At 47.3% G+C, this 26040-nt stretch overlaps 1 protein-coding gene across 30 annotated transcripts in view; it reads left to right on the forward strand.

Annotated features, from left to right (window-relative positions):
• The window catches only part of NCOR2 (nuclear receptor corepressor 2), a 309568-nt gene that overhangs the window by 271160 nt on the left and 12368 nt on the right, over positions 1 to 26040 (forward strand). For 10 of the 30 annotated variants that reach the window (XM_070762126.1, XM_070762127.1, XM_070762128.1 and 7 more), the window contains 11 exons: positions 581 to 932; positions 11244 to 11471; positions 12654 to 12899; positions 14571 to 14723; positions 16190 to 16568; positions 17054 to 17631; positions 20093 to 20200; positions 20290 to 20438; positions 20796 to 20998; positions 22981 to 23121; positions 23210 to 23355. In XM_070762126.1, coding sequence (XP_070618227.1) covers positions 581 to 932; positions 11244 to 11471; positions 12654 to 12899; positions 14571 to 14723; positions 16190 to 16568; positions 17054 to 17631; positions 20093 to 20200; positions 20290 to 20438; positions 20796 to 20998; positions 22981 to 23121; positions 23210 to 23355 — 2683 coding nt within the window. The remainder of the gene's footprint in view (positions 1 to 580; positions 933 to 11243; positions 11472 to 12653; positions 12900 to 14570; positions 14724 to 16189; positions 16569 to 17053; positions 17632 to 20092; positions 20201 to 20289; positions 20439 to 20795; positions 20999 to 22980; positions 23122 to 23209; positions 23356 to 26040) is intronic. The other 20 variants (XM_070762151.1, XM_070762153.1, XM_070762135.1 and 17 more) reach the window with 10 other exon arrangements.

Genomic DNA, 26040 nt, shown 5'->3' on the forward strand with positions numbered 1-26040 from the left:
CTGTCCATCCCTGCGCACTCGTATATTTTCTTGATGATCTCGTTGTCTTCAGGTATTTGTGGGTTTTTCCAATTCTGTGCCGCTGTTGTTATATGCAGGATTAAGTATTTTACATTTTTAGAGTAAGACCCTCTCATAATGCCAAGTAAAAAAACCTCTAGTGTATATTCTATTTTTATGTTTGTTATTTGACACAACCAATTGTTTACTTTTTTCCAATATTTTTTTGTCTCTTGACATAACTACCATAGATGAAAGAAGGTGCCTTGTGTCTTATTGCATTTCCAGCACATTGGGTTGTAATTTTTATGCATTTTAGGTTAATCTTTTGGGCAGGAGATGCCAATGATATAACATTTTGTATTTGTTTTCTTTGTATGTTGTGGATTTGGTCAATTTAATGTCCATGCGCAAAATCTTGCTTGGGTATGCGCACACACATTGGAGATGTGGAGATGCACCCAGCTCAATTTTTGCTACCGGTACTATGGCATCAACCGTAGTGGTAGGAACCCGCTCCTGGTCTTGTCCTTCCATCTTCCATCTTATTGCTTCTTCTTTTTTTGTCTCTCGCTTCCAGGGTACTCCACTGAAATACGACACAAACACATCCACAAATACCAAAAAGCACGACGTCCGGTCTATTATCGGCAGCCCGGGCAGGAATTTCCACCCCATGCTCCCCATGGAAGCCATGCAGGATCCAAGGATGCTGGAGAGAGCCTATGAGGAGAATTTGAAAAGCAGGCCTAGCCCGGTGACGAACTCGGGGGGCTCCATCACGAGGGGAGCCCCCATGATTATGCCTGAGCCGGGGAAGCCTCGCCACAGCCCCCTCGCCTACGAGGATCACCATGCTGCAGCTTATGGAGGTCACCTGCATCGAGGGTCTCCTGTCTCCACAAGGGAGGCAGCACCCAGGCAACTTGAAGGTCAGCCATCTTGCTTATTCTCGGGGGCCTTGCGTAGGAACGCCATGTGTCAGGCCCAAGCCGTCATTTGAGTAGAGTCTTTGGCCTGTCACAATTAAGTAGTTCTGTGGGAATTGGGGAGGGGTGGTTGCATGACAGGGAAAAGTTACTAGCCGCAACATAGTCCTTCTAGACAGTGATGGCGAACCTTTTTTTCCTTGGGGGCCGAAAGTGTGTGTGTGCTATTGTGCATGTGCGAGTGCCCACACCCACAATTCAATATCTGGGGATGGCGAAAATCTCTTCCCCTGCCCCCTCTGGAGGCCCTCTCGGGGCCTAAAACAGCCCATTTCCCAACCTCTGGTGAGCCCAGTAGGTTCATTTTTCGTCCTCCCCCATCCCCCTGGAGACTTTCTGGAAGCCAAAAATGCCCTCCAAGAGCCTCTGTGTGAGTCGAAAATCAGCTGGCCGGCATGCACATTGGAGCTGAGCTAGGGTAACGGTTCACGTGTCATCAGATATGGCTCCGTGTGCCACCTGTGGCATCTGTGCCATAGGTTCGCCATCACTTTTCTAGGAGGTTCAAAGTCATCTTTTGTTCTACACCAGTTGGAAGTAAGGGGTTGGACTATGGACGGTGTGCGGACCAGAGTGGTCCACGTGACGAACTTGTGGGTGTGTGGCTGTGGGATGAACCAAAAACCGGGGTGGGGAACTGTAGGAAAGTTAGTATCGGTTTGGCTCCAGTTGTACCCAGATGGCTCCGTTAATAAATTGGGACTTGGAAGAAGGCCAAGGTTTGGACTCTGTTTTATTTCTCTGATGTTTACTAGGACGCTGACATCATGATTTAGAACTCAAGGTATTTCAGCACAGCTTTCTACGGAAAGAGATGAGTTCTACAGAAAGGCCTTGATGTTCTTGGTCCTGTTTCAAGCACAGCATGGCAATTTTCAGGAATTGTGGCCATTTTTTCCCCTAATGCCTCTTGGTTGACTCATTCTTCAAGGATGCAAATGATTACTTTATCTGGGGGGTCCTTGGTTCTCCCTAAGCTTGGTTGCTTTCGTGTAGATGTCTGAGGGGATTTTCTCTTTAAAAAAAAAAAAATTATTGAATTATATAAATTAAAAACAATACAAAAGAAAATTGCCATACACAGAAATAAACAAACAAAACAACAAAGAAAAAACCAATAACCCAATAAAAAGCTAAAACATTCATAAATATTATATTCACATTATTACCCTATAACTTATAGAGCTTTCTTACATATCATGAATTAACTGTTACGGTTATATATCTTACATATTTCTCTATTTATATTTTTCTCCGCCTTGGTAAACATTTTCTTAAACAATTACTACAGACATTATCTCCTATTATATATACAGTAGTACCTCGTGATATGAACCCCTCGTCATACGAGCTTTTCGAGATACGAACTCGGGGTTCGGAATTTTTTTGCCTCTTCTTACAAACTTTTTTCACCTTACGAACCCACCACCGCGAACGCCGAATCCGGAAGTTCGCCAAAAGTTCGGGTTCAGGAGGCTGCCGAGAAGTGCCGCGGCTCGACTGTCACCTTCTGAAACAGCTGGGGGGCTTCTTGGCGTTCTCCCGAACGGTGAACCCGGAAGTTCGGAAAAAGTTCAGGTTTGGTGTTGGGAAGCTGCCGAGAAGCGCTGCTCCCCGGCTGTCACCTTGCCAGAAGAGCCGTGGAGCTGTCGCCGGTCAGGAGGCTCAAACGGAGGTGGGGAATCCCAATAGGAAACTCCAGGGGCGGAGCTTTGACGTCGTGGAGACGTCCTTCCTGGCCGGCCGAAACGTGGACTCCAGGAAGGACATCTCTGTGACGTCAAAGCTCTGCCCCTGGAATTCCCTATTGAGCCTCCCGACCGGCCGACAGCTCCACGGCTCTTCTGGCAAGGTGACAGCCGGGCGGCGGCGTTTCTCGGTGGCCTCCCAAACCCAAACTTTTGCCAAACTTTTCAGGTTCGGCATTTGGGAGAATGCCGAGAAGCGCCCGGCTGTTTCAAAAGGTGACAGCCGGGTGGCGGCGCCCAACGGAGCGCCGTTTTTGCGATATATTTTTTTTGCTTGCACGCATTAATTGGTTTTACATTGTTTCCTATGGGAAACATTGTTTCGTCTTATGAACGTTTCACCTTACAAACCTCCTTCCCGGAACCAATTAAGTTCATAAGACAAGGTATCACTGTATATCTATATTGCTAAAACTATTATTAACATTTCTATGTTTAATATTAATCAGTTTTTATTTATTTCTTTTTCTTTTGTTCTAACCAGTCATAAAACACTGTGAGATATGGAGTGTATTTTATGAATGGTGTCTGAAGAGATTCTCATTCAACCAGGTCACGGTTGTCCCAAAGGGCCCTTATTTTTTAGGACTTTCTTGTTTGTTTTTTTCTTTTGAAGACGTTTTGCTTCTCATCCAAGAAGCTTCTTCAGCTCTGACTTGGATGGAGGCGAATGGAAGGCTTGATACTCCTTGCAGACAGCTGGTCATTTGCATCCTTTAGAAGGTCTTTGAGACCACTTGGAGGTATATCTGCCTCCTCAGGGCCACCTGAGTGGTGCAAATGGTTCCTGTAGTCTGCAATTTTTCTCCTCTGGAAATCCATTCCTCCTTTCACACCAAGGGTCCCCAAACATGGCAACTTTAAGACTTGTGGACTTCAACTCCCAGAATTCTCCAGCCTGCATAGTTGACTGGAGAATTCTGGGAGTTGAAGTCCACAAGTTGTAAAGTTGCCAAGTTTGGGGACCTCTGTCCCACACCATTCGTAGGGTAGTCCGTAAGGCTAAAAGTCTGTAGAGCAATGGTTCTCCACTGCATCTGGAAGGAGAGTCCAACATGGGTAGTTAACCAATCCTATTGGTAGAGACTGAGTTAAATATTTACATATTAATTAAGTACCGCCCCCTTGTATCCCCCACGAGCTCCGTTTTAAAAACTCAGTCCCAGTGTAGAGACTACTGAGTTTTTGCTCTTAGGAAATAAATTATTTAAGAATGAAATAAATTAAGTGTAACCTGTTTAATTCCTTTTTTCTTTTGTCTTTCAGGTGGTGATGAAGACCTGGATGGGGTCTATGCCCTCCGCGGGCAACACCCCGAACGAATCTCCTCAGGGGTACTTTCCCCCCGTGGGAATTACCCCGGAGAGGAGCACCTCAGCCTGGGGTCCCTGGCCTCCGAGGCCATACTAAGGCTGCGAGCAGAAGGTGGGGGGGTCCGCCCCCCCCCCCCACTGGGAGGCTCGGCATCGCTCCCGGGACTCTGTGTGGACGGCCGACGGAGCGATCAGCTGTTCGGCGGCAAGGAGAAAAGCCGCCGAAGCCGCCGCCGGGAGACAAAGCCGCCGCCGAAAAAGCCGCCACAGGGAAAGCCGCTGCTGCAACAGAGCTGCTGCCGAGACCACCGGCGATGCAAGGCAGCAGAGGCGAGAGCCAGGGCGCCCACCCCGGCTGAGACCGCCATCAGCGGCAAGGAATGGCAAGGCGAGCCCGGGAAGACCGCGAGCGGCACGGGCGCCGCCATCTTGGATGGCTATAAGCGGCCAGCGCGATTAGGCGCGAAAAGGCGGGATTCCGGCGGCGAAGGCGCGAGAAGGGCCATTGACCCTAGTGCGCCGGCGCAAGAGGCGAAAAACGCCTGGGCGCCATTTTGAGAACGAGTTGCGAGCGGCAAAAAGTGTGGAGTCACGGAGCTACTGTTATACACATTACCAGTGAGTAAATATGGTTGATCAGACAGGGACTGACAAGAGCAGCTCCCCCGCTGTGAAGGACAAGGGCAAAGGGAAGGCAAAGGACAAAACTAAAGCCTCCCATTCTTCTAGTGCCTCGTTTAAAAACGCTGAGAAGCGTATTAAGGTCCTTGAGCAGAGATTGGAAGCGGCCTTGCAGCCCTCCCCCACGGAATTACCCCTTACTCAGCGGCAGCCACTGACCCCTGACCAGATGCCCACCCAATCTCCCTTGGGAGCCACTGGGATCGTGCCAGAGGGGGACTGGTCGCCTGAAAGACAGTTTCAACCCTTATCTCAGGCTATGCCATCTCCTGGCACCTCTTGGACCAGGCCGGGGTCTGCAGGCCACTCAGTTCGAAGCCTACAGGGGCCTTCTGCTACATTTACCCCCACGGCAGCCGGCTTAAGGGGCGCATCGGGATCCTGGCAACAGATGACACCTGACCTCCAGGATCTGATTGCCAACATTTACTCGCAAGGCATCGCAACGGGGGTGCAACAAGGTGCTAGGCACCCTCAACAGGCTCCAGAGAGGAACACTTGGTCGGTACCGCCCCCTTCGGGTATGGGGTCCTTGCTGGAGGAACCACAATTTGAGGATAGTGACAGAGAGTATAACTGGTCAGAGGACGAAGCAGCGCCAGAACAACCACCATCGGTAGGCCTGTTCAAACCGGCACTTTTCAGAACCTTGCTCTGCAAGGCCAAGCAAGTGATGAACCTACAGGGCGCACCGAAGGCAGCTGAAGCTACCGACGCGACAAAGACCTCAGAGGCCCTCCTCAAGGAACCTCAGCCCGAAACCGACCACTTCCCGGCGTCACATATATTTGTGGAAGGAGTCAAACGCCCTTGGCAGCACCCGGCAGCAGCACAAGGTCCCTCGAACCTCGAGAGGAAATTTTACACATTTGACGAGGAGGTGGAAAAACTCCTTGAGTTCCCGCCAATTGACCAACCGGTAGTGACACTTGTCTCCAGCGCCTTGGTGCCCTCAGAGACTGGGGATAGCTTGAAACCGGAGGATAGGAAAGCTGAGACATTGCTGCGAAAGGCACATCAGATGTCTGGCTGGGGGTTCAGGGCAGCTGCCGCGACATCCTTCATCAACAGGGCATCCATTATGTGGTTGCAAGAAATGCAATCCAGACTCGGGCCAGAAGACGGACGCCTATGCCAAGACCTGAGCAAGCTGCGGGCGGCGGCGGAGTTCTCTGCAGATGCCACCCTCCATGCGGCAAAGTTCTCGGCTAGAAGCATGGCAACCGCTATGTCGTCACGGCGCCTTCTCTGGCTCAGAAATTGGCCGGCAGACCTGAAATCTAAGTGGCGGTTGGCCTCAAGCCCATTCCAGGGTTCCATGCTGTTTGGGGAGAGTTTGGAGAAAGTCCTCATAGAGGACAGAGACAAAAGGAAAGTGCTACCCAGGGCTAATAGGAGGCAGGACCACAGGCCCGCTCCATACACAAGGCGTCAGAACCCTCGTTGGGAAGCCACCTCCGGAACTGGACAGGCCCAAAGACCATTTTCTCAAGGCCAATACAATCAGTACAGTCAACCGGCCTTTCGATCCGATCGGGGATCGTTCCAGGACAGACCCCGAGGCTACCAACAGTCGAGATGGCCATTTCGGGGAGGTAATCAGAGAGGATTTCGTCGCTCAAAGTGACTCTGCCTTGATACCAATAGAAGGGAAGCTCCAACATTTCAGTCCCTGCTGGCGGCTCACGTCATCCGACAAATGGGCCTTAGCCACGGTATCACAGGGACTACGGTTGGAGTTTGTCCAACCACCACCCAACCGCTTCCTTCATTGCCCAGTAATACAGGACTCACAAAAGAGGCTACAATTCCACGAGGAGATCCAACATTTATTGGACATTCACGCCATAGAGCCGGTACCCTGGCAGGAAGAAGGCAGGGGTTTCTACTCCGTGATTTTCATAGTACCCAAGGCCTCAGGGGGATGCCGGCTGATTCTAAATCTAAAACAACTGAACGTTTTCATAAAGTACAGGAGATTTCGCATGCACTCCTTACAGACAATTATAGCATCCATATGGCCCCAAGATCTATTGACATCCATAGATCTGAAGGAGACGTACCTACATGTCCCCATTCATCCAAACTATCGGAGGTTCCTCCGTTTCTGCTCCGAGGGGAGACATTTCCAATACAAGGCCATGCCTTTCGGCCTGTCATCAACCCCACGGACCTTCACAAAATTGTTGGACATTTTGACTGCAGCTTTACGACAGCATTCAATCAGGTTGATGGCCTACCTGGACGATATAATCATTTTGTCCAGGTCCCCATCGAGAGCCAGAACCGATTTGGACAGGACCGTGCAAACACTGGAATCGCACGGTTTCACAATCAATATGGAGAAAAGTCAACTGTCTCCCACTACCAGGCTGCTCCACTTGGGGTCGGTCATAGACACGTTGTCAAATACGGTATCCCTGTCTCCGGAGAGACAACGCACCATACGACAACTAATCTCCAGCGTTCAGCACACCAGGAGAGTTCCACTGGCCCTACTGTCAAAGATCCTAGGGACCTTGGTGTCAGCCATTGGCATCGTTCCTTGGGCCAGACACCATATCCGAGGTCTGCAGTGGTTCTTGCTTCCCGCTCAGAAGGCCAAAAGGAGCCACAGTGGCAGGAAGGTCCATGTCCCACGGGCGGTCAAAGAGTCCTTGAGGTGGCGGACATCGCAAGCCTTGAGCAAAGGGTCCCCCTTCCGGCTACGGAACCCGATAACCCTTACAACCGACGCCAGCCTTTTCGGATGGGGGGCACATATTGGGCACCACATGGCCCAAGGTCTCTGGTCAGCCAGGGACTTGGAACCGATCAATATAAATTTCCTCGAGCTGAGGGCAGTTTTCCTGGCCCTCCAGACCTTTGCCCAACTAGTGCAGAACAGACACGTGCGGGTCCTGACGGACAATGTGGCGACCAGGGCCCATCTGAACCACCAAGGTGGCACGAGGTCACAACGCCTCATGGAAGAAACAACTCAGCTCTTCAACTGGGCCGAGAATCACTTGGCATCCTTGACAGCCGAACATATTGCCGGCGTCAGCAATACTCAGGCGGACTGGTTGAGCAGGACCATTCTGGATCCATCAGAATGGAGACTGGACCCTTCCATTTTTCATCGGATGACTCAAAGGTTCGGAATTCCTCTAGTAGACCTGTTCGCAAGCCAGCAGAATGCTCAGCTTCCCAGGTTTTACACGCGTTTTCCGGAACCGGAGGCAGAAGGGGTCAACGCCCTTCTTTCCCCTTGGCCACCCGGGTTACTCTACGCCTTTCCTCCAACGAGCTTCATTCCCAGGGTGGTGGAGAAGATTCTGGAGGAAAGGGCGGAGGTGCTGTTGGTGGCTCCACACTGGCCTCGACGCCTGTGGTTCTCCGACCTAATGGCACTATCGGTGTCATCTCCGTGGAGGATTCCGGACCGGATCATCGCCCTCAGTCAGGGGAATCTACAACATCCAGATCCCCAGTGGCTACATCTAACCGTGTGGCACTTGAGAGGAGCAGACTGAAACAACAAAGGCTATCAGAGAAGGTCATTGATACAATACAGGCAGCAAGACGTCCATCTACTTCAAGGATTTACCAGGCAACCTGGAGAGCCTTCTGTAACTTCTGTGAACAGCGTCACTGGAACCCGCAAGAAGCGTCAGTGATTGCCGTGCTGGACTTTTTACAAACAGGGATAGAGCGGGGCCTAGCTCCCAATACCTTAAAGAGACAGGTAGCAGCCCTCGCCACCATGATACAAGTTCCGGAGGCACGCTCGTTAGCCTTTCACCCATGGGTGAGAGATTTCTTGCGAAGAGCCATGAATAAACACAGCCCTCCAGTATGACGGTTTCCGTCATGGGACCTGACCTTGGTACTCAAAGCGTTGACAAAACCACCGTTTGAGCCCTTGAGGTCCATCTCCTTGTGGCTACTCTCCATTAAAACAGCGTTCCTGGTGGCAGTAACGTCAGCACGGAGAGTATCTGAAATAGTGGCCTTATCAGTTAGACCGGACCTCTATATATTTTATCCAGACAGAGTCGTGTTAAGACTAGATCCCACCTTTATACCAAAGGTGAATACGATATTTCATAGGAAACAGGAACTGATACTCCCTGAGTTTTGTACTCATGGGAATCATCCATCTGAGTTGAGATGGCACAAAGTAGACGTCAGGCGAGCTCTGAAGATTTACATCAGACGGACGGAAACATTCAGGAAGTCTGAACAGTTGTTCATTTCATTTTCGCAACCTAAGATGGGACTCGGATTGTCCTCAAAGTCTATTAGCCGTTGGCTCAAAGACTGTATCACGGAAGCCTACAAGGCTAGGGACCAGACCCCACCATTAGGGTTGACGGGTCACTCGACACGGAGTGCAGCTGCATCAGCTGCCTGGTCTACGCAAGCTTCCATAGAGGATATTTGCAAGGCCGCAACCTGGGCGTCCCCTTCAACCTTTATTAAACATTATAAGTTGGACTCTTTTGCATCAGCGGATGCAGCATTTGGAAGACGGGTTCTGCAACGAGTTTGTTCTTCCCCGACGTCCCTGATCAGACCTTCTCCCTCCCATGGGCCTTAATCTTTGGCATATCCCATGTTGGACTCTCCTTCCAGATGCAGTGGAGAAGGACCGTTGTACCTACCTGAACGGTCTTCTCGCTGCACTGGAAGGAGAGTCCAAACCCACCCGGCACTGCTGAGTTCAGGGACGCCGGAGTTGGAGGGAATTGTTTGTTTGATAGTTGATAATAAAAATTGGTTATCCTCTTACATTGTCTTCATTTTTAAAACTGAGCTCATGGGGGATACAAGGGGGCGGTAATTAATTAATATGTAAATATTTAACTCAGTCTCTACCAATAGGATTGGTTAACTACCCATGTTGGACTCTCCTTCCAGTGCAGCGAGAAGACCGTTCAGGTAGGTACAACGGTCCTTCTCAATCTTTCTCACTTATTTTATTTATTTATTTATTTATTATTTATTAATTCAATTTCTATGCCGCCCTTCTCCTGAGACTCAGGTCGGCTTGCAACAAAGGTAATATAAACATGTTAGAAATCTAAGTCAAATTACAATCTAAAAATCCCCATAGTTAAAAGTTAAACAAACAGATTCATACATTGATTCATTGGGTGGGGAAAGATATTAAAATTTCATGCCGCGACTCCTTAATATAGCTGACAGCCTGAAGCCCATCAAACAATGTCTGTCTATCTCAGGTCCTTGATTAGGACTCACTGGATCAGTGGTTCTCAACCTTTCTAATGCTGAGACCCCTTAGTACAATTCCTCATGTTGTGATGACCCCCAACCATGTCTAGCGCCAATTGTCCCAACAGAGCTTTAAGCTGATTGGCAGGAAGGTCAGAGGAACATCCCTACTGTAAACACCTGATTGGTCGGAGTGTAAAAAGATGTTCGAAGGCGCCAGAATAGAAGCTTTAGTTCCTAACACCACGGGAAATTTATCTTTTCCAATGGTCTTAGGTGACTCCTGTGAAACGGTCATTTGATCCCCAAAGGGGTCCCGACCCCCAGGTTGAAAACCACTGCTGAAGAGACTCTCACAGGGTGTCCAACAAACCTGGAAAACGGAATTATCAGGGAAATCGGTGGTTCGGGAAATATCAGGGAATTATCAGGGAGTTCATGAAAGAAACTGAATAAATCGGGGGGGAAACAAACTGTATTAAAACATTTAAAAGTCAGGGGAAATCATGTAAAAAACCCATGGATTGTGCTGCCTGGCAGAGTCAAGCAAAAATGAGCCTAACTGTGGCAACAACTTGCTTCCTCAGCTACCGATATTTCTCCACGGCTTAGCCGTTTGGTATGATGTCATCTACGACTGCGCCTTAACTAGATCGCAAGTTACAGGGAAATGTCAGGGAAATATCAGGGAATTTCAAAATACATTTCCCCCTGGACACCCTGAGTTCAGTCTTCCCGGTCATTCCTAGCAGATGTTTCATGACTCAACATCATCATAAGAGCCAGGGTGGCACAGTGGTTAGAGTGCTGACTGCTAACTACCTGCAATCTGGCAGGTCGAATCACACCAGGCTCAAGGTTGACTCAGCCTTCCCTCCTTCCGAGGTGGTTCAAATGAGGACCCAGATTGTTGGGGACAAGAGGCTGACTCTGCAAATCGCTTAGAGAGGGCTGTAAAAGCACAATGAAGTTGTATATAAGTCTAAATGCTATTGCTATATTCTGTCTGTCTGTCTTTCTGTCTGTCTATCATCTATCTATCATCTGTCTATCTCAAAGTTGACTCAGCCTTCCATCCTTCCAAGGTAGGTCAAATGACTACACAGATTGTTGGGGGCAAGAGGCCGATTCTGTAAACCGTTTAGAGAGGGCTGGAAAAGCACTGTGAAGTGGTATATAAGTCTAAATGCTATTGCTATTGCTATCATGAGTGCTCTGAGAACACTGAGGACCTCTCAGTTCAACTATGAGCTACAACTATTCTCTGCTTTTGACGTCATCCTCTTCTTCCACAGGAAGCATCACTGCTGGAAAACCCATCTCTCAAGACAGGAAGGTCACAACCACCTCCCGAGACATCTCCAGCTCCAAATCTCCTCACACCCCACTTCCAGAACACCATCACCCGATGTCTCCCTACGAACACCTGCTTCGTGGAACGGGTGGCATGGATCTGTACAGAGGCCACATTCCACTGACCTTTGACCCTGCCGCCATTCCACGAGGGATTCCCTTGGAAGCAGGTAGGAGAATGAAAAACCCAGAAACTCCTGTCCCCGGTTGGGCATGGTGAAGCTTAGTCGTGTGCGCAGATTGGACGGGTTTTGAAGAATACGGATTCTCTTCAAGAATACGGGACTTGGGTTAGATCCAAGGGTTACCTGGTCTTGGAGGTGGATGAAGAGTGGGCTGTGGGTTCTCCAACGTGGTATAGTTGATCTAGGGCAGGGGTGTCAAACTCGATTTCATTGAGGGCCACTGGGGTGTGGGGGGAGGGAGGAGCAGGGGGCTTGGCCAGCTTGAGGTCATCTGACCTGTGTGTTGGGGGCACCTGGTGACCAAGTGCTATCGCAGGATTTTCTTCAGACTCTCCCTCCCTCTCATTATAACCTCCCTCCCTCCCTTTCTTCCTTCCTCTCTGAGGACTTCCCTGAGACCCTCCCTCTCAGTATAATCTCCTTCGTTCCCTTCTTTTTCCTTCCTTTTTCCTCCTTCCTTCCTCCCCTTCTTTCCCTCCGAGGACTTCCTTCAGACGCTCCCCCCTTCTCATTATAATTTCCTCCCTCCCTCCTTCTCTAGCTTCCTTCCTCTGCTTCCATCTGTGTATCTGTCTGTCTGTCTTCTATTAATCTTTTGAATAAAACAAAAATTTAAACAAAATGTTTATGTCTTCTTCTCTTCCTTCCCTTCTTTTTCCTTCCCTCTTTTTCCTTCCTTGCTCTCCTCTCATCTTCCCATCTTTTTCTTTATCTTTCCTCTTTCCCTTCCTCCTTTCTTGTCTCTTCTTGCATGCTCAAATACAAAAGGGGAAACATTTCTCCTCTTGGTTTTTGGTTTGTTTTGCTAGCCTTCTGCCAGCAAAAACAGAGCCTCGGGGGCACTGGTTCCGGCCCTCTCAAACTCCATTTTCCCTAGCAGAGGCCCTGCAGGCTGGTCCTTTATTCTTTTCAAGGTGGCCCCATTGGCCAGATCTAAGCACCCCACGGTCCGCCTCCAGGGCTCAGGCCTTGAGTTTGACACCCCTGATCTAGGGATGGCCCTGGGAAAGAATGGGTGAAAGGATTTGGAAGACCTTAAGTGGAGCTTTATGGAAAGATGTAGAAGGCGGGAGTTGATTGCTTATACAAGGTTGGATGTAAATGTTCTGAAATCTGGAATGTGTAGAAATGGACCACTTTTTCTTCTTCTCTGCTTGACTCAAACAGCTGCCTATTACTTGCCAAGGCACCTTGCTCCTGGCCCTACGTACCCTCATCTCTACCCTCCCTACCTCATCCGTGGTTACCCGGACACCGCCGCCATGGAGAACAGACAGACCATCATCAATGACTACATCACCTCCCAACAGATGCACCACAACGCTGCCACGGCTACCACCATGGCTCAGAGAGTCGATCTGCTTCGCGGCTTGTCTCCACGAGAACCTTCCCTGGCTCTCAACTATGCAGCAGGTCTGGGATCCATGGGGTGCCAGTGGCCTGGGTGGGAGGGGAAGCCATGCTAGAGACTTGTTTGCACAAATACCCATGAAAAGGTGGTACAAGATAGGACGCAATGGTTTGGAACAGTGATGGCGAACCTATGGGACAAGTGCCAAAGGTGGCATGTGAAGCCATATCTGCTGGCATGCGAGCCGTTGCCCTGGTTCAGTTCCAATGTGCATGTGTGTGCGGGCCAGCTGATTTGTGGCTCGCACATACGCTCCAGGAGGGCGTTTTTGGCTTCCAGAGAGCCTTCAGGGGGATGGGGGAGGGAGTTTTTACCCTTCCATGGCTCCAGGGAAGCCTTTGGAGCCTGGGGAGGGCAAAACATGTGCCTACTGGGCCCACCAGAAGTTGGGAAACAGGCCGTTTTCGGCCTCCAGAAGGCCTCCAGTGGGGCAAGGGAAGCTTTATTCACCCTCCCCAGGCATTGAATTATGGGTGTGGGCACTCACACCTGTGTGATAGCACACGTGCACGCTCTTTCAGCATCCCAGGAAAGAAAGGTTCGCCATCACTGCCCTATAGTCTCAAGTCATTTTAAAAGCAACACCTTTGTTCTTGGATCTAGGCCAACTCATCTCGGGACAATGCAATGCTGCATTAATTGTTCATTCTTGGTTCTTTCATTCTTGGTGACCCGGCTTTCATCAAAATACCCTTGTATTTCTGGATTTACTTTATTTTATGACTATTGGCCACTGTTCTGTCAAAATTAAATGTAACTTTTGCATTTGTTGAATTGTCCCGCATGCAAGTTGACTGGGGCGAGTTATTGACCCATTCTGTCTTTCTTTGCCAGTTGAGTGGGGCTCGTAAAAGGAAGGAATTAAAAATGCAGAGAATTCAGAGATCAGCTTGACAAATTTAAGCCCCATTTGTTGTGGCCCACCAGCAGCCCGTGTAGCTGGTAGTGAATCACGTCCAAGAAGAGGACAATGTGGTAATGCAGCAGCGGCCTTTGCAACTGGTACCCAAGTCGGACTTGGTGCCAGAGGCAGAGGTTCAGCCAGGGTCTTCAGAACCTCTAGCAACTCACATCAGTGATTAGGAAGAAGAGACTCATTCTCTTCTTAATGCACAGGCACGCAGAGCTGCCAAAATACAGGAATGATTCCTCAGGAGAAGGTCTCCTCGGGAGTAAGGCTTGGGGCTAATTGGCCACTCCCCTAGCCTACTTAAGGGGTGAGGACAATAGCAAAAATACTGCAGGAAACAACATTTTTTTGTTCAGATGCCTCCGTGGTCTGAAAACGTCTGCTCAGCTTATCTGGTTTGGCTTTCTTCCTGCGGACTGCTTCTAGGCATTTTGCCAACCCTTATAAGCTTCTTGAGATATCCAGGACTAATTGCTTAGACTTAATTTATGACTTTGTGGACTCCTCCTAGCTGTTAATGCTGTTTCATTAACAGCTGGTTTTTCAAGAAAAGACAGCTTTAACTTACGTTTGTGTGTGTCAACTACTAATCAAGTTTATTAGTAGTTCATTGAGTAAACATAGGTTTGAACAAACTGCATGGCATTCTTTCTTTCTGGTCCGCAGCTAGGGCAGAACACCATTGGCCTTAAAGAGGACACTGCCCACATGGTTCTGTGCTCCCCTTTCCTTTCCTTTCCTAACTACCACCTTCTTTTTCCAGCAGGGATAATTGACCTGTCTCAAGTCCCACACCTCCCTGTGCTCGTGCCCCCCACCCCAGGCACCTCTGCAGCCTCCATGGACCGCATCAGCTACATGCACAGCGCTGCCCAGCCTTTCAGCAGCCGACACAGTAGCTCACCCCTCTCACCAGGTGAGTCAGGAGGGAACCTTGAATGTTAGGTGAGATGCTTCCAAATATCCTTCTTTGGAAATATCCGCCTGGCAAGGAAATCCACCTTGTGCACAGGTGAAAAGCTCCGGAGAGGGAGAGTGAAGGTAGAGGAGAATGAGAGAATGCAAGCTGGAGGGAAAGAGGCTGTATTTTAGATAAGCTTAAGGAAGTCAATGGAGCTTTCTTGAAGAAGAAAACTACAAGAGTGAAAAGGATGGGTATTTGGGCTGCTTGACCCAGTGTTATCATCCTGGGAGGTTCAGAACTACTGTATTTTTCAGAGTATAAGACGCCCCCTCCCCCCAAAGACACTGAAAATTTGGGTGCATCTTATACTCTGAATGTAGCTTTTCAAAGGTTTTTATTCAGCTCTAACAAGGCGCTGATGATCTTTCCTGGCTCCTACAGACTTGCAGACTTTTTTCATTGCTTAATTGCTCCGAATAATGTTTTTTTCCCAGTCCTAACCAAGGGATAAAATAATTTGCTGAAGGATGCTGGCCAGACGAATACCTGAGAGACAGATTTTTCCCCTATTTTCTTCCCCAAAAACTAATACTCTGGTGCATCTTATACTCCAAAAAATATGGTACCTCATGGCTTCTTGGTAGCCCCCATATGAAGGAAACCACACGCCAGCAGTTTCAGTTCAGCCCAAAGTTAAGAATGATTGAGTCTGACTGCCTCTCTACATGTTCAAGAACCCCATAATCCTGAATGACAGTGTTAGGAACATGCGTGTTGCAATATTTTAAAAACAACAAACAAAAAAACAAAGAAGAAATAGGTTGCTAAAAAAAGAACAAAGGTTAAAGCAGGATGAAGGGTGATGAAGTGGACTACCAAAATTTCATTAGAGATGAAGACTTCAGTTTTTTGAACTCCCTACTAGTTTTCCCTATTCTGGGTTTTAATAAAAGAGAATGTTTGTAGCTTAGGGTTGAACTGTGGGGTTCTTGATGCTCTCTGAGCATGATCATTTTCTTGCAGATATTTCATTACCAAACTAGGTAACTGTCAGTGCTAGCTGGTGGAAGTGTATACCTGCAAATTTATCCTATTTGTGTGCTTTGGATACCCTTATGTGGTACCAATAGAAGAGAATATTTTTAGGTTGGTGCTTTCTGATGGTGGGTTATTTTTCTAGATGTTTCATGACCCAACTAGGGAACATCATAAGTACTTGAAGAAAGCATGGTTTGTGGAGAGGAAGGAGGGAGGATAAGGAAAAGGACTGTAGGGTCCTTAATGCTTTTGGAGTTTGGAGGGCCCCAAGGATCCTACGATTCTTTTTAAAAAATACTTGTAAAAAAGCATTCAACTTGAAAACATTTTCAAGTCAAATGCTTTTTTTTTTACTGGAGATTGATGGTGAATGAAATAGCAAAGCAACTCTAGAGCGTGTTATCCACAGTGGGAAACAAACAACATCCTGTGCTTCACAGGTACTCCTGCACATTTAGCCAAGACAGGACCCCCAGTTTCTGAACGGGAGCAAGAACGAGACCGTGAAAAGGAACGCAAGAAATCGGTTGTGACCAGCACAGCCACAGTGGAACACGCACCCATCTGGAGGCCCGGTGAGTTGAGGTTCATGACCTCGGAAGGGAAGGAGAAGAAGGGACTGGCACCACCTCATTTTGCCTCCATTCCATCTTTTATGACAGGCACCGAGCACAGCAGTGGCCGTACCCCCTCACACACTCACAAGCACTCCCCAGTTTCCCCTCGCACCCAGGAGAACATTCAACAACGTCCCAGTGTGCTGCACAACACCAACATGAAGATAATCTCTCCAGAAAGTCTCACTCCGTCCGTTTTGCGGTAGGTCAAATTCCGGAATCAGACTTCCAGTTGGGCCCTTTTTCACCCTACCCAGGCTTCAGGAGGTTTCTATGAAGCCTGGGGAAGGTGAAAAACAGTCTAACGGGCCTACAGGAAGTCAGGAGTGAAGCCTGCACACATGCGCCGGGGGGGGACGCTCGGGATTTGTGCATGTATTTGCGGGGGGAGGCCATTGCATTATGGGTGTGGGCATGTGCATGTGCCCTGCCGTATGGGCACACCCCCTTTTGGCACCCAAGCAAAAAAAGATTCGCCATCGCTGTTCCATACCATTCGAGACAAATGGATGTCCAATCTCTTCTTTAAAAAAACCTCCAGTGTTGGAGCACTCACATTTTTTCTAAGTGTGCCCTTGTAGAAATCCAGGACTTGAATAACTCCATGATTCTGCTCAAAACCCTTTGCAAAAGATGATGGGTATTTTCCTTCTTCTCCCCCTCTTAACTTGGTTTTCTGCTTTGCAGATCTTCCTCCTCCTCTTCTTCCTCTTCATCCATTGCCACCACGTCCCCAGTCTGCTCCTCCGGCTTCTGTCCGGCATCGGCGTTGCGCAGCTCCATAAGTGGCTTGGACAATTATGCCTCAGTGATGGAGTCGGCTCACATGCAGAAGGAGGTCTCCTCCTCCAGGACCCAGGACATCAAAAGCGAAAGGTCTCAGCCAGAGACCAACCACCTGTTCACCTCAAAGTTGTCCGTCGGGCCAGGCCTAGAACAGACACCTTCGCCCGTAAAAGCTACCGAGCTCAAGACTTTGTCCTCTTCTGGGCCGGGGGCGAGCCACCCGTTTAACAGAGGACAGGGGAAAATCCAGCCTTCACATCACAGCCCCCTGGACTCTTCACTGCACGCCGTTTCGGCCCCCGAGCAGCCGAGTAGAGAAAAGAGTAAACCCTTTTCAGTGCAGGAACAGGAGCTGCGAGTACTCGGTAAGACTACCATGACAGCGGCCAACTTCATTGATGTCATTATCACGCGCCAAATTTCTTGCAATAAGGGGAGGCCTGAAAGAAGTTCATTAAATAACAGCACCAATGGCGATGGTAAGACATTGGAGGGGGAATCGGGGGCGGCTCTCCGTGTCGGGGGGCCTTCCAACCCACACCCGGAGATGTTACCAAAGATCCTTCCCTTTCCGCAATCATTTATTTCTTTTTTAAATTTTTTTTAAAGCGTTTTAATTTTCACATTTGTGGTGGTGGCCCCTTTATATTTTCAGCATCATCTGCCTAAAAACTCCTGTTTTGAACCCTTCCTGCGCTCACGCTTCTTTCTCCCGCCCCCTCCATTTTTCAGCCTATTTCCCCCCCTCCCCAGTTCCCATGCATTTGATTTCCTCCTCAGCATATCGTTGTGTGCGGCAGGGCAGGCTAGACTTGGACACAGGGAGAGGAGTTTGTCAAAAAGGGACTGGGGTCAAAACACAGGGCTCTCAAACTCTCAGACCATGGGCCGGATGGCATCACACGCTGACCATGCCCATACCTGGTTTAGCAAAGGGAGGAAAAGTCCTGATACGTCATGTGACAATGTGGTTTGCACCCCTGGTCTAAACTATTGAGAGGATTTCAACGGATGCACCATCAAATCTCCCCTCCCCCGCACTAGGTGGTGGGGGCTTCTGTTTGCACAGTCGTGATGTGTCCTTTTCGCTATTTGACACCCACCCGCCTGCCTCTGCGGACCTCTGCAAAATGTATGAAATACACGCAGTGTGTCTCAAATAGTGGGGCAGACCCCCTGAGAGGCACAGAGCAATGCCGGGGGCGGGGGGGGCATGACCCCAGAGAATGTCCTTTTTTTGCCGCAGGAAGTAGGGTTTTTTTGCACTGAACACAGCACAGAGTAAGAGATATGAAGTGCATATAACAAGCTCTTAAGAGACACCATGGAAAAAATATTTAACAGGGATGAAAAGAAAGGAAGAAAGAGATGGAGATAATATGACAAACATAAATCTCCTGAAAGCTAAGACAAGGAAATATGACGAAGCCTATGTAGTGCTTGGCTTCACTGTGACTATGGTGGGAGATGAAGAAAGATCAGTATGTTTAGTGTGTCTAAAAATGTTGGCAGCAGACAGCATGAAGCCAAATAAATTAAGGCATCCCTTAAACATATTACACCCCAATCACACTAATAAGCTGCTTGACATTTTTCAGCGAAAACATGCTGAATATTGCAAAGAATCATCCGGCGGAGAGTGGGGGGCGCGCAAAATGTTTACTTTTTCCTAGGGAGGGCACAACAGAAAATAATTGAATTTCAGCACCGGGCTTGCTTCCAGAACAGTTTCGTGTGCTGCTTTGTCCATGAATTGTTGTCCATTTGCTAAAGTCGGACGAGATAACAAGTAGTCCTCGACTTACGACCACAGTTGAGGATCAGATTTTCCATCACAAAAAATTGCTAAGTGAATAGTCACTCGGCCAGCCGAGGAGGTCACAAATGGTGATCAGGTGACTCCTGGACAGTGCAACCTGTCATAAATACATGCCAGCTGCCAAGCACTGTATTTTGATCATGTGACCGCGGGGATGCTGCAAGGGTCATAAGTGTGAATAACGGTCGTAAGTCAGTCCCTTTTTCTAGGGCCATTGTAACTATAAACTGTCGCTAAACAAATGGTTGTAAATTGAGGACTACCTGTAACACAGATTGCAACATGGGGATCGTAATCTGGTGTTGAGCTGGAAGATGTTGGCGGGGCGGGGGGGAGAGAATGAGGTCACTAAAGAGTCACTTGGTTAGTTCCCACGATATCCGGGGTTCGTGTTCGTGCATTGGTTGAGACTACAACTCCCAAGATTGCAAACCAGTTGCAGGGAAGGCTGTTCTAGAACTGGAAGCAAAGAGTTTGGTTGCAGCTTGACTGCATGTGATCCTTGGAGAAATCTCCAAACTCGGCAACATACAGGGGTCAGCAACGTGGCTGGGCCAATGAGCTGTTCTAATTATATCGTTGAAGCTTTTGTGCCGGACAACGTAAGATGGGTGAGTGTACCATTCTGAGGCAGGACTTCACATAATTTACCTGCAAAAAATGTGTGCGCACACCTTCCGTGAATGTGCGCAGCCTTTCGCGTATGCACTTAACTCACGCACATGCGGCTTGGAAAATGTGGCTAAATAGGACAGCATAGCGCCAGGAGGGGAGGGGAGCCTGCAGGTCGCTACAACTGGTTTGTCTGAACTGGCTGAATACTACAATATAGTCCAAAAGGTCCCAGTGGAAGCCACTCTGCTTCTCAATAGTGTCCTCTCAACCCGCCCTCCCAATTCCAGGGACAATGGGTCAGTTCAGCCTGGACTGTGGCGAGATGTGAAGGACCTCCTGAATGTTCTCAAGTCATTAGGGATTGAAGCAATGATGTCCCAGAATGCCAGGGGTCAAAAGTGGCCCTTGAGGGTATTTCCTTTCGGTTCTCCTAGCAGCGATCACATAGCTGAGAAGGACTGACATCCATCCCGCCAACCTTTAAGGCTCTCTTTTGTGCTCCTCAGTTTTCCGTGGGAACTACAGTCCTGATGGCGTTGAAACCATAAGCCCCGTGAGCTCCCCCTCTGTCCTCCACGAGAAAGGGATGAAGCTGACTCAAGATAAGGAGAAAGGTCAGGGTCTCCTCCACCCATAAAACAGGGACCTGTCCCCATTTGGTTATGGTGCGTTTCATTCCGCCTGTTCACTTCTTCTCACGTAGGTTCCCTCAAACCTTCTGCGGCGGAGATCTCACACATGCAACAGCTCCACCAGATCAGCGAGGGTCATCAGTCCCCGAGTCAGCCATTACAGGGGCTCCCAAATGCCAAAGGGAATCAACGCGTCGTCACCTTGGCCCAGCACATCAATGTAAGCGGGATCATTAAATGCAAAGTCTGCTTGTTAGTCCTCTCTTCCAGTGTAACTTTGGTTGTTAAGTGAATGTTTGGAAGACGAGGACAACCCCGTGGTGGTTCTGCCCAAGCTACGCCCCACAGAAAATGTAGCACACATGCAGTTTGTTCAGACTTATAATTAATTGATTAACCACCTCCTCACTGTCCGACAGGCTGCTTGTGCATCACCTCACCGGCCCTGTCTCGGATGGGATCCGCCACCAGTGTCACGGGCTGCTGGCGGGTCACAACAATTGTGTTGCAAAGGGTTTAGTGAATTATTTTGAGAAATGACCGCAAAGAAATACTGAAGGATATCCCTTTCTTACAGGAAGTCATCACTCAAGACTACACACGCCATCATTCCCAGCAACTCAATCCCCACATCCAGTCTACTCCTGTCTACTCCTACTCGGGGGCTGCTGGCCCTGTCCTGGATCTCCGACGAGCTCCTACCGAATCTTACCTCCAGAACCAACCAACGGAACACGTTTCATCTTCTAGAATTTCCCCTGAAAATGAACCAGACCAAAGGTGAGGTTGTCTTCTCTCCTTCCGGCCATAAAAGAGGCCACCGTAGGTGGAAGATGGGTTAGAGCAGGGGTAGACAAAGTTGGCTCTTCTATGACTTGTGGATTTCAACTTCCAGAATTCCTGAGCCAATCAAGATTGGTGGAGGAAACCAGGCATGGATCATGTTCCCATTGCAGAGAGAACACCCTGCAGGTCACATTTCGCACAGAGTGTCGAAATCAAAAACAAACACCAGTGGTACAAACTTTGAAGGGGACACCTGACCATACCTGGTGTCAGCGTTCCAGGCAACAACCCCAACGAAATAAAACTCTGAGGGTAGAAGTTTCTCAAAGTCCCAATTTATTAGAGATGTCATGTTGGCACATCTGGGGTAACCCGAATCTGAAAACTTCTGGGGTTTCCCCACCCAGTTGAAACTTCACAACCCTGCCCCACACTCATAAGCTCGTCCCATGGTCCAATCAAATCTTCACATCCAACTGGACACAGTCTCCAAGCAGGTGCAGGCATTTGTCCTTGAATAAAGAATTTTGTTATGACTAAGTTTCTATGGCTCCAACAAAAAAAAACCCCCAAACCCTCCCAATTTCCCAGGCTAAAATAAATGGCAGTTGGATCAAACAGCAGTAATGGCTTCCAGAACTGACATCTGCCCTACATGTCTACTTGTGCTTTTTCAAAAGGCAACTGGACTTTGTCTTCTCCTGAAGAGGATGTTTTTTGAATGAGAAGCGAAGTCTTCAAGGAAAAACAAAGTCCAGTCGCCTTTTGAAAAATACACCTTTGGGACATACCTGGCCTACATTTTTTTGACTTTCACACCTTCTCCTGCAAAGAACCCTGTTTCTTGGCAATTCTCATTTTTGGTCCTTCAACCCCCAGATCTTCATCCCCCAAAAGGCCCCTCTCTTTCCCGTCTCACTCAATGGAAGAACTGACAGAAATATGCCTGATGAGGAAGATATAATTGAAAGAATCACAACGTGTGCAGAAATGGATAGTTTAACTAAAGAAATAAAAAATGTAGATGAGCAAGAGTGCACTAACTCTTGGAGTAGGTTTTATCACTGGATGGAAAAAAGGGGAAAAAGTAAAATCAGAGAGTTAATAAATATTAGATAACATGGGAAGTAAATGTCAGAGAATCGGTCACAAAAGGAAAACCAAAAGACAAACCAGAATAAAATCTTTGCCAAAACTCAATGTATATATGTAAATAGTATCCATGTAATAGTAAATAAGCACCATTAGACTTGTACTACAGGCACGTCACAAATTGTCCAACTTTCTTTTTAATTTCCTTTAAATTTAAAAGTTTTTATTGAATTTCTTCATTAAAAAACATATAACAAACAAAAAAGACAATACAATACACAGATACACATATAAAAAAAATTAACCACAACAAACATTTAAGAACAATATATTGACTTATAATTATGTTTTATACTTTGTGAGGAGAAAAAACTAAATCCTTCTCTATTATTATTATTATCAATGAAATCTATATCCATTCCATAAAATTAATGTAAAATGTTTCCTTCATCTGGCATTGAATATTCGGTGTTCATTTATTTATCTCAGTTATTGTTATCTTGTCCATAAATCTACTATTTTCTTACTGCCTTATGTTAAGTTTATATTAAATATTTAATGTCTTTAAAAATATTGTTTCTATACATATATTACAAATATATATATATATATAAAATAAAATTAATTGTAATTTCCAAAAAGACAATAAAAAGAAAAGAATTTTTTTTTAATGGTATATTATTCCAACTTTTATTTTAATGTTTTTTTCCTTTTTCTGTGTAACTTCTATTGTATGTATTTTGTGTGTTTAAATAAAGTTTGTTTTTTTAAAAAAGGAAGAACTGACAGTTCTCAACCCAAAATGAGCTCCTCAACCAACGCTCCCTTGGTTTCACAAGTGTCTTGTTGCTCAAGTCTCCCCTTCTCTCTCTTAACCTCTGCAGGTCCCCCAAGCAAATTAAAATTCCATCTTCGGACAACTGCATCGAGCCAATTTCTCCGCCCGAGGGAAACGGAGAAGCCGATCGTGTCCGAAACAGCGCCTACCCCATTCTGTACCGTGAGGCAGAGCAGCTGGAGCTGAGGTAAGAAGCCGGGTGGACAGCGTAGCGGGCGAGGGCGGGGCTTGGAGGGTCAGAGGCAAAAAACTCGCTGTTCTTTTCAATCCTGCAGAGGCTGCACCCGATCCCCCGGGAACAGCGTCCAACCGCCAGCGTTCTTCAGCAAACTGACAGAGAGCAATTCCGCTATGGTGAAATCCAAGAAGCAGGAGATCATCAAAAAACTCAGCACGAGCAACCGGAACGAAGCGGAGTACAGTAAGAATTTCTCTCAACTCTTTCCTGTCATCTGTCTGTCTGTCTGTCTGTTTATATACAGTATCTATCTACTGTATATATCTCTCCATCCATCCATCTATCTATCCTCTCTAATTATTTACCTATCTGTTATCTGTCGGTCTGTCTGTTTATATCTATCTGTCTATGTATCTTCTGTCTCTCTGTCTGTCTATCTATCATCTATCTACTATCCTATCAATCATCTATGTCTGTCTGTCTGTCTATCTATCATCCATCTAACATCTATTTACTATCATCTATCAATCATCTATGTCTATCTATCTGTCTGTGTCTATGTTTATCTGTCTATCTTTCTTCTATCTGTCTGTCTGTCTATCATTATTATCTATCTTCATATAACATCTATCCTCATCTATTAATCATCTATCTGTCTGTGTATCTCTCATATATCTGTCTTCTAACATCTACTACCATCTATCTATCTATCTATCTATCTATCTATCTATCTATCTATCTATCTATCTATCTATCTATCTATCTATCTATCTATCTATCCATCCCTCCCTCCATCCATCCATCCATCCATCCATCCATCCATCCATCCATCCATCCATCTATTGATCGATCTAACACAGTGATGGTGAACCTTTTTTCCCTCGGGTGCCGATTGTGCATGTGTGACTGCCCACACCCATAATTAAAAGCCTGGGGTGGGCAAAGACAGCTCCCCCCCCCCCCCCGAAGCTCTCTGGAGACCAGAAACAGCCTCTTTCCCAACTTCTGGTCGGCCCAGTAGGCTCGTGTTTTGCCCTTCCCAGGCACCAAAGGCTTCCCTGGAACCAGAGGAGGGTATAAATGTTCCCCACCATCCCCCTGGAGACTCTCTGGAAGCCAAAACACCCTCCCGGAGCCTCTGTGTGAGCCAAAAATCAGCTGGCTGGCAAACACATGCTCCTTGGGGCTGAGCTAGGGCAACAGCTTGCGTGCCAGCAGATATGGCTCTGCGTGCCACCTGTGGCACCCGTGCCATAGGTTCGCCATCACTGATTTATCATCTAACGATGTATCACCTCCCTCTCTCTCTTTCTCCTATCTATCCTCTCTAATTTAACTATCCATTCTCTGTCTGTTTGTCTGTCTCTCTCCTCTCTCTCTCTCCTGTCCTTCCTCTCTACCTGTCAATCCTCTCTAATTGTTTATTTGCCTATCCATCATCTGTCTGTGCACACAGCATTCTTCCAACCAAAGTTTCCACCATCATATCATGTGAGAGTGTGTGGCCTACAAAACTTCTCTGTCTGTCTGTCTGTTCTGTGCACGGCCCTCAGAGCAAACCCCCCAACTCAAAAAGTCCCTTACTGCATGATAAAAACACACTATTGATAAAAGCACACACAGCAGGTTTAAAATGGCAAGGAAAAAAGGAGTTATTTCTCTCTCCGGAATGAAGCATCAATAAGGTCTGGGGAAGGCACCAAACTCAGCCAAAATGGCATTCCTTAGATAACAAAGTCCATTTATCATTCAAGAATATGAAGCAGCTCACCGAAATCCCAGGCAAAAATCATCCAGCAGAGAATGTATTTTGAAACCCCACACCCAATTACTCAAGATCCAAGCATTTATACTGCCTGGAAGTGACATCACACCCCAAAGAGGCTGTAAGCTAATACCTTTTACTATGAAACTCCTCTTTCCCTTCAGCAATCTCCTATAACGAGAATCTATCCACTGACTATCCACTCTAATGTCTTCCTCATCCTCCAACTGGGACCACTCCCCTATTGTCATATCAGCCCCCTCTAGCGGTTCCTCCTTGGGTTCACTCAGGTCACTTTCTCTCTCACTCTGCATCAGTTGGCAACTCCTCTGGCCCAGGGGGCTGGCTCATCCTCCTTAGAAGGTGGACAAGGAGCACTCACAACACTATCAATCTGTCTGTCTGTCTATCTATCTATCTATCTCTATCTATCTATCTATCTATCTATCTATCTATCTATCTATCTATCTAACATCTGTCTATCTACTATCATCTATTAATCATCTGTCTGTCTGTCTCTCATCTATTTGTCATCTAACATCTATCTACTATCATCTATCAATCATCCATCTGTCTGCCTGTCTATCTATCTACCTACCTACCCACCTACTATCATCTATCTATTAATCATCTGTCTGTCTGTCTGTCTGTCTGTCTATCTATCTATCTATCTATCTATCTAACATCTGTCTATCTACTATCATCTATTAATCATCTGTCTGTCTGTCTCTCATCTATTTGTCATCTAACATCTATCTACTATCATCTATCAATCATCCATCTGTCTGTCTGTCTATCTATCTACCTACCTACCCACCTACTATCATCTATCTATTAATCATCTGTCTGTCGTCTGTCTGTCTGTCTGTCTGTCTGTCTGTCTATCTATCTATCTATCTATCTATCTATCTATCTATCTATCTATCTATCTATCTATCTATCTATCTTTCTGAAAAGCAGAAGTACATAAGGTTTTTGGACAAACTATCATGAAATGTGGTCACATGAGCACGGGATGCCTCAAATGTTCAAAGAGGCAGGCTCGTTGTTGACCATCCCTGCCAGTGGTCATGTGACGCAAGAGAGCCCCTGTCCATCAGAACTTCTGAACCTGGTTGTAAGTACCTTTCTCTGGGGGTCAATCTGATTTTGAATGTGGTCCC

The sequence above is a fragment of the Erythrolamprus reginae genome, chromosome 10, assembly GCF_031021105.1.
Source record: "Erythrolamprus reginae isolate rEryReg1 chromosome 10, rEryReg1.hap1, whole genome shotgun sequence".
Taxonomy (NCBI): Eukaryota; Metazoa; Chordata; class Lepidosauria; order Squamata; family Dipsadidae; genus Erythrolamprus; species Erythrolamprus reginae.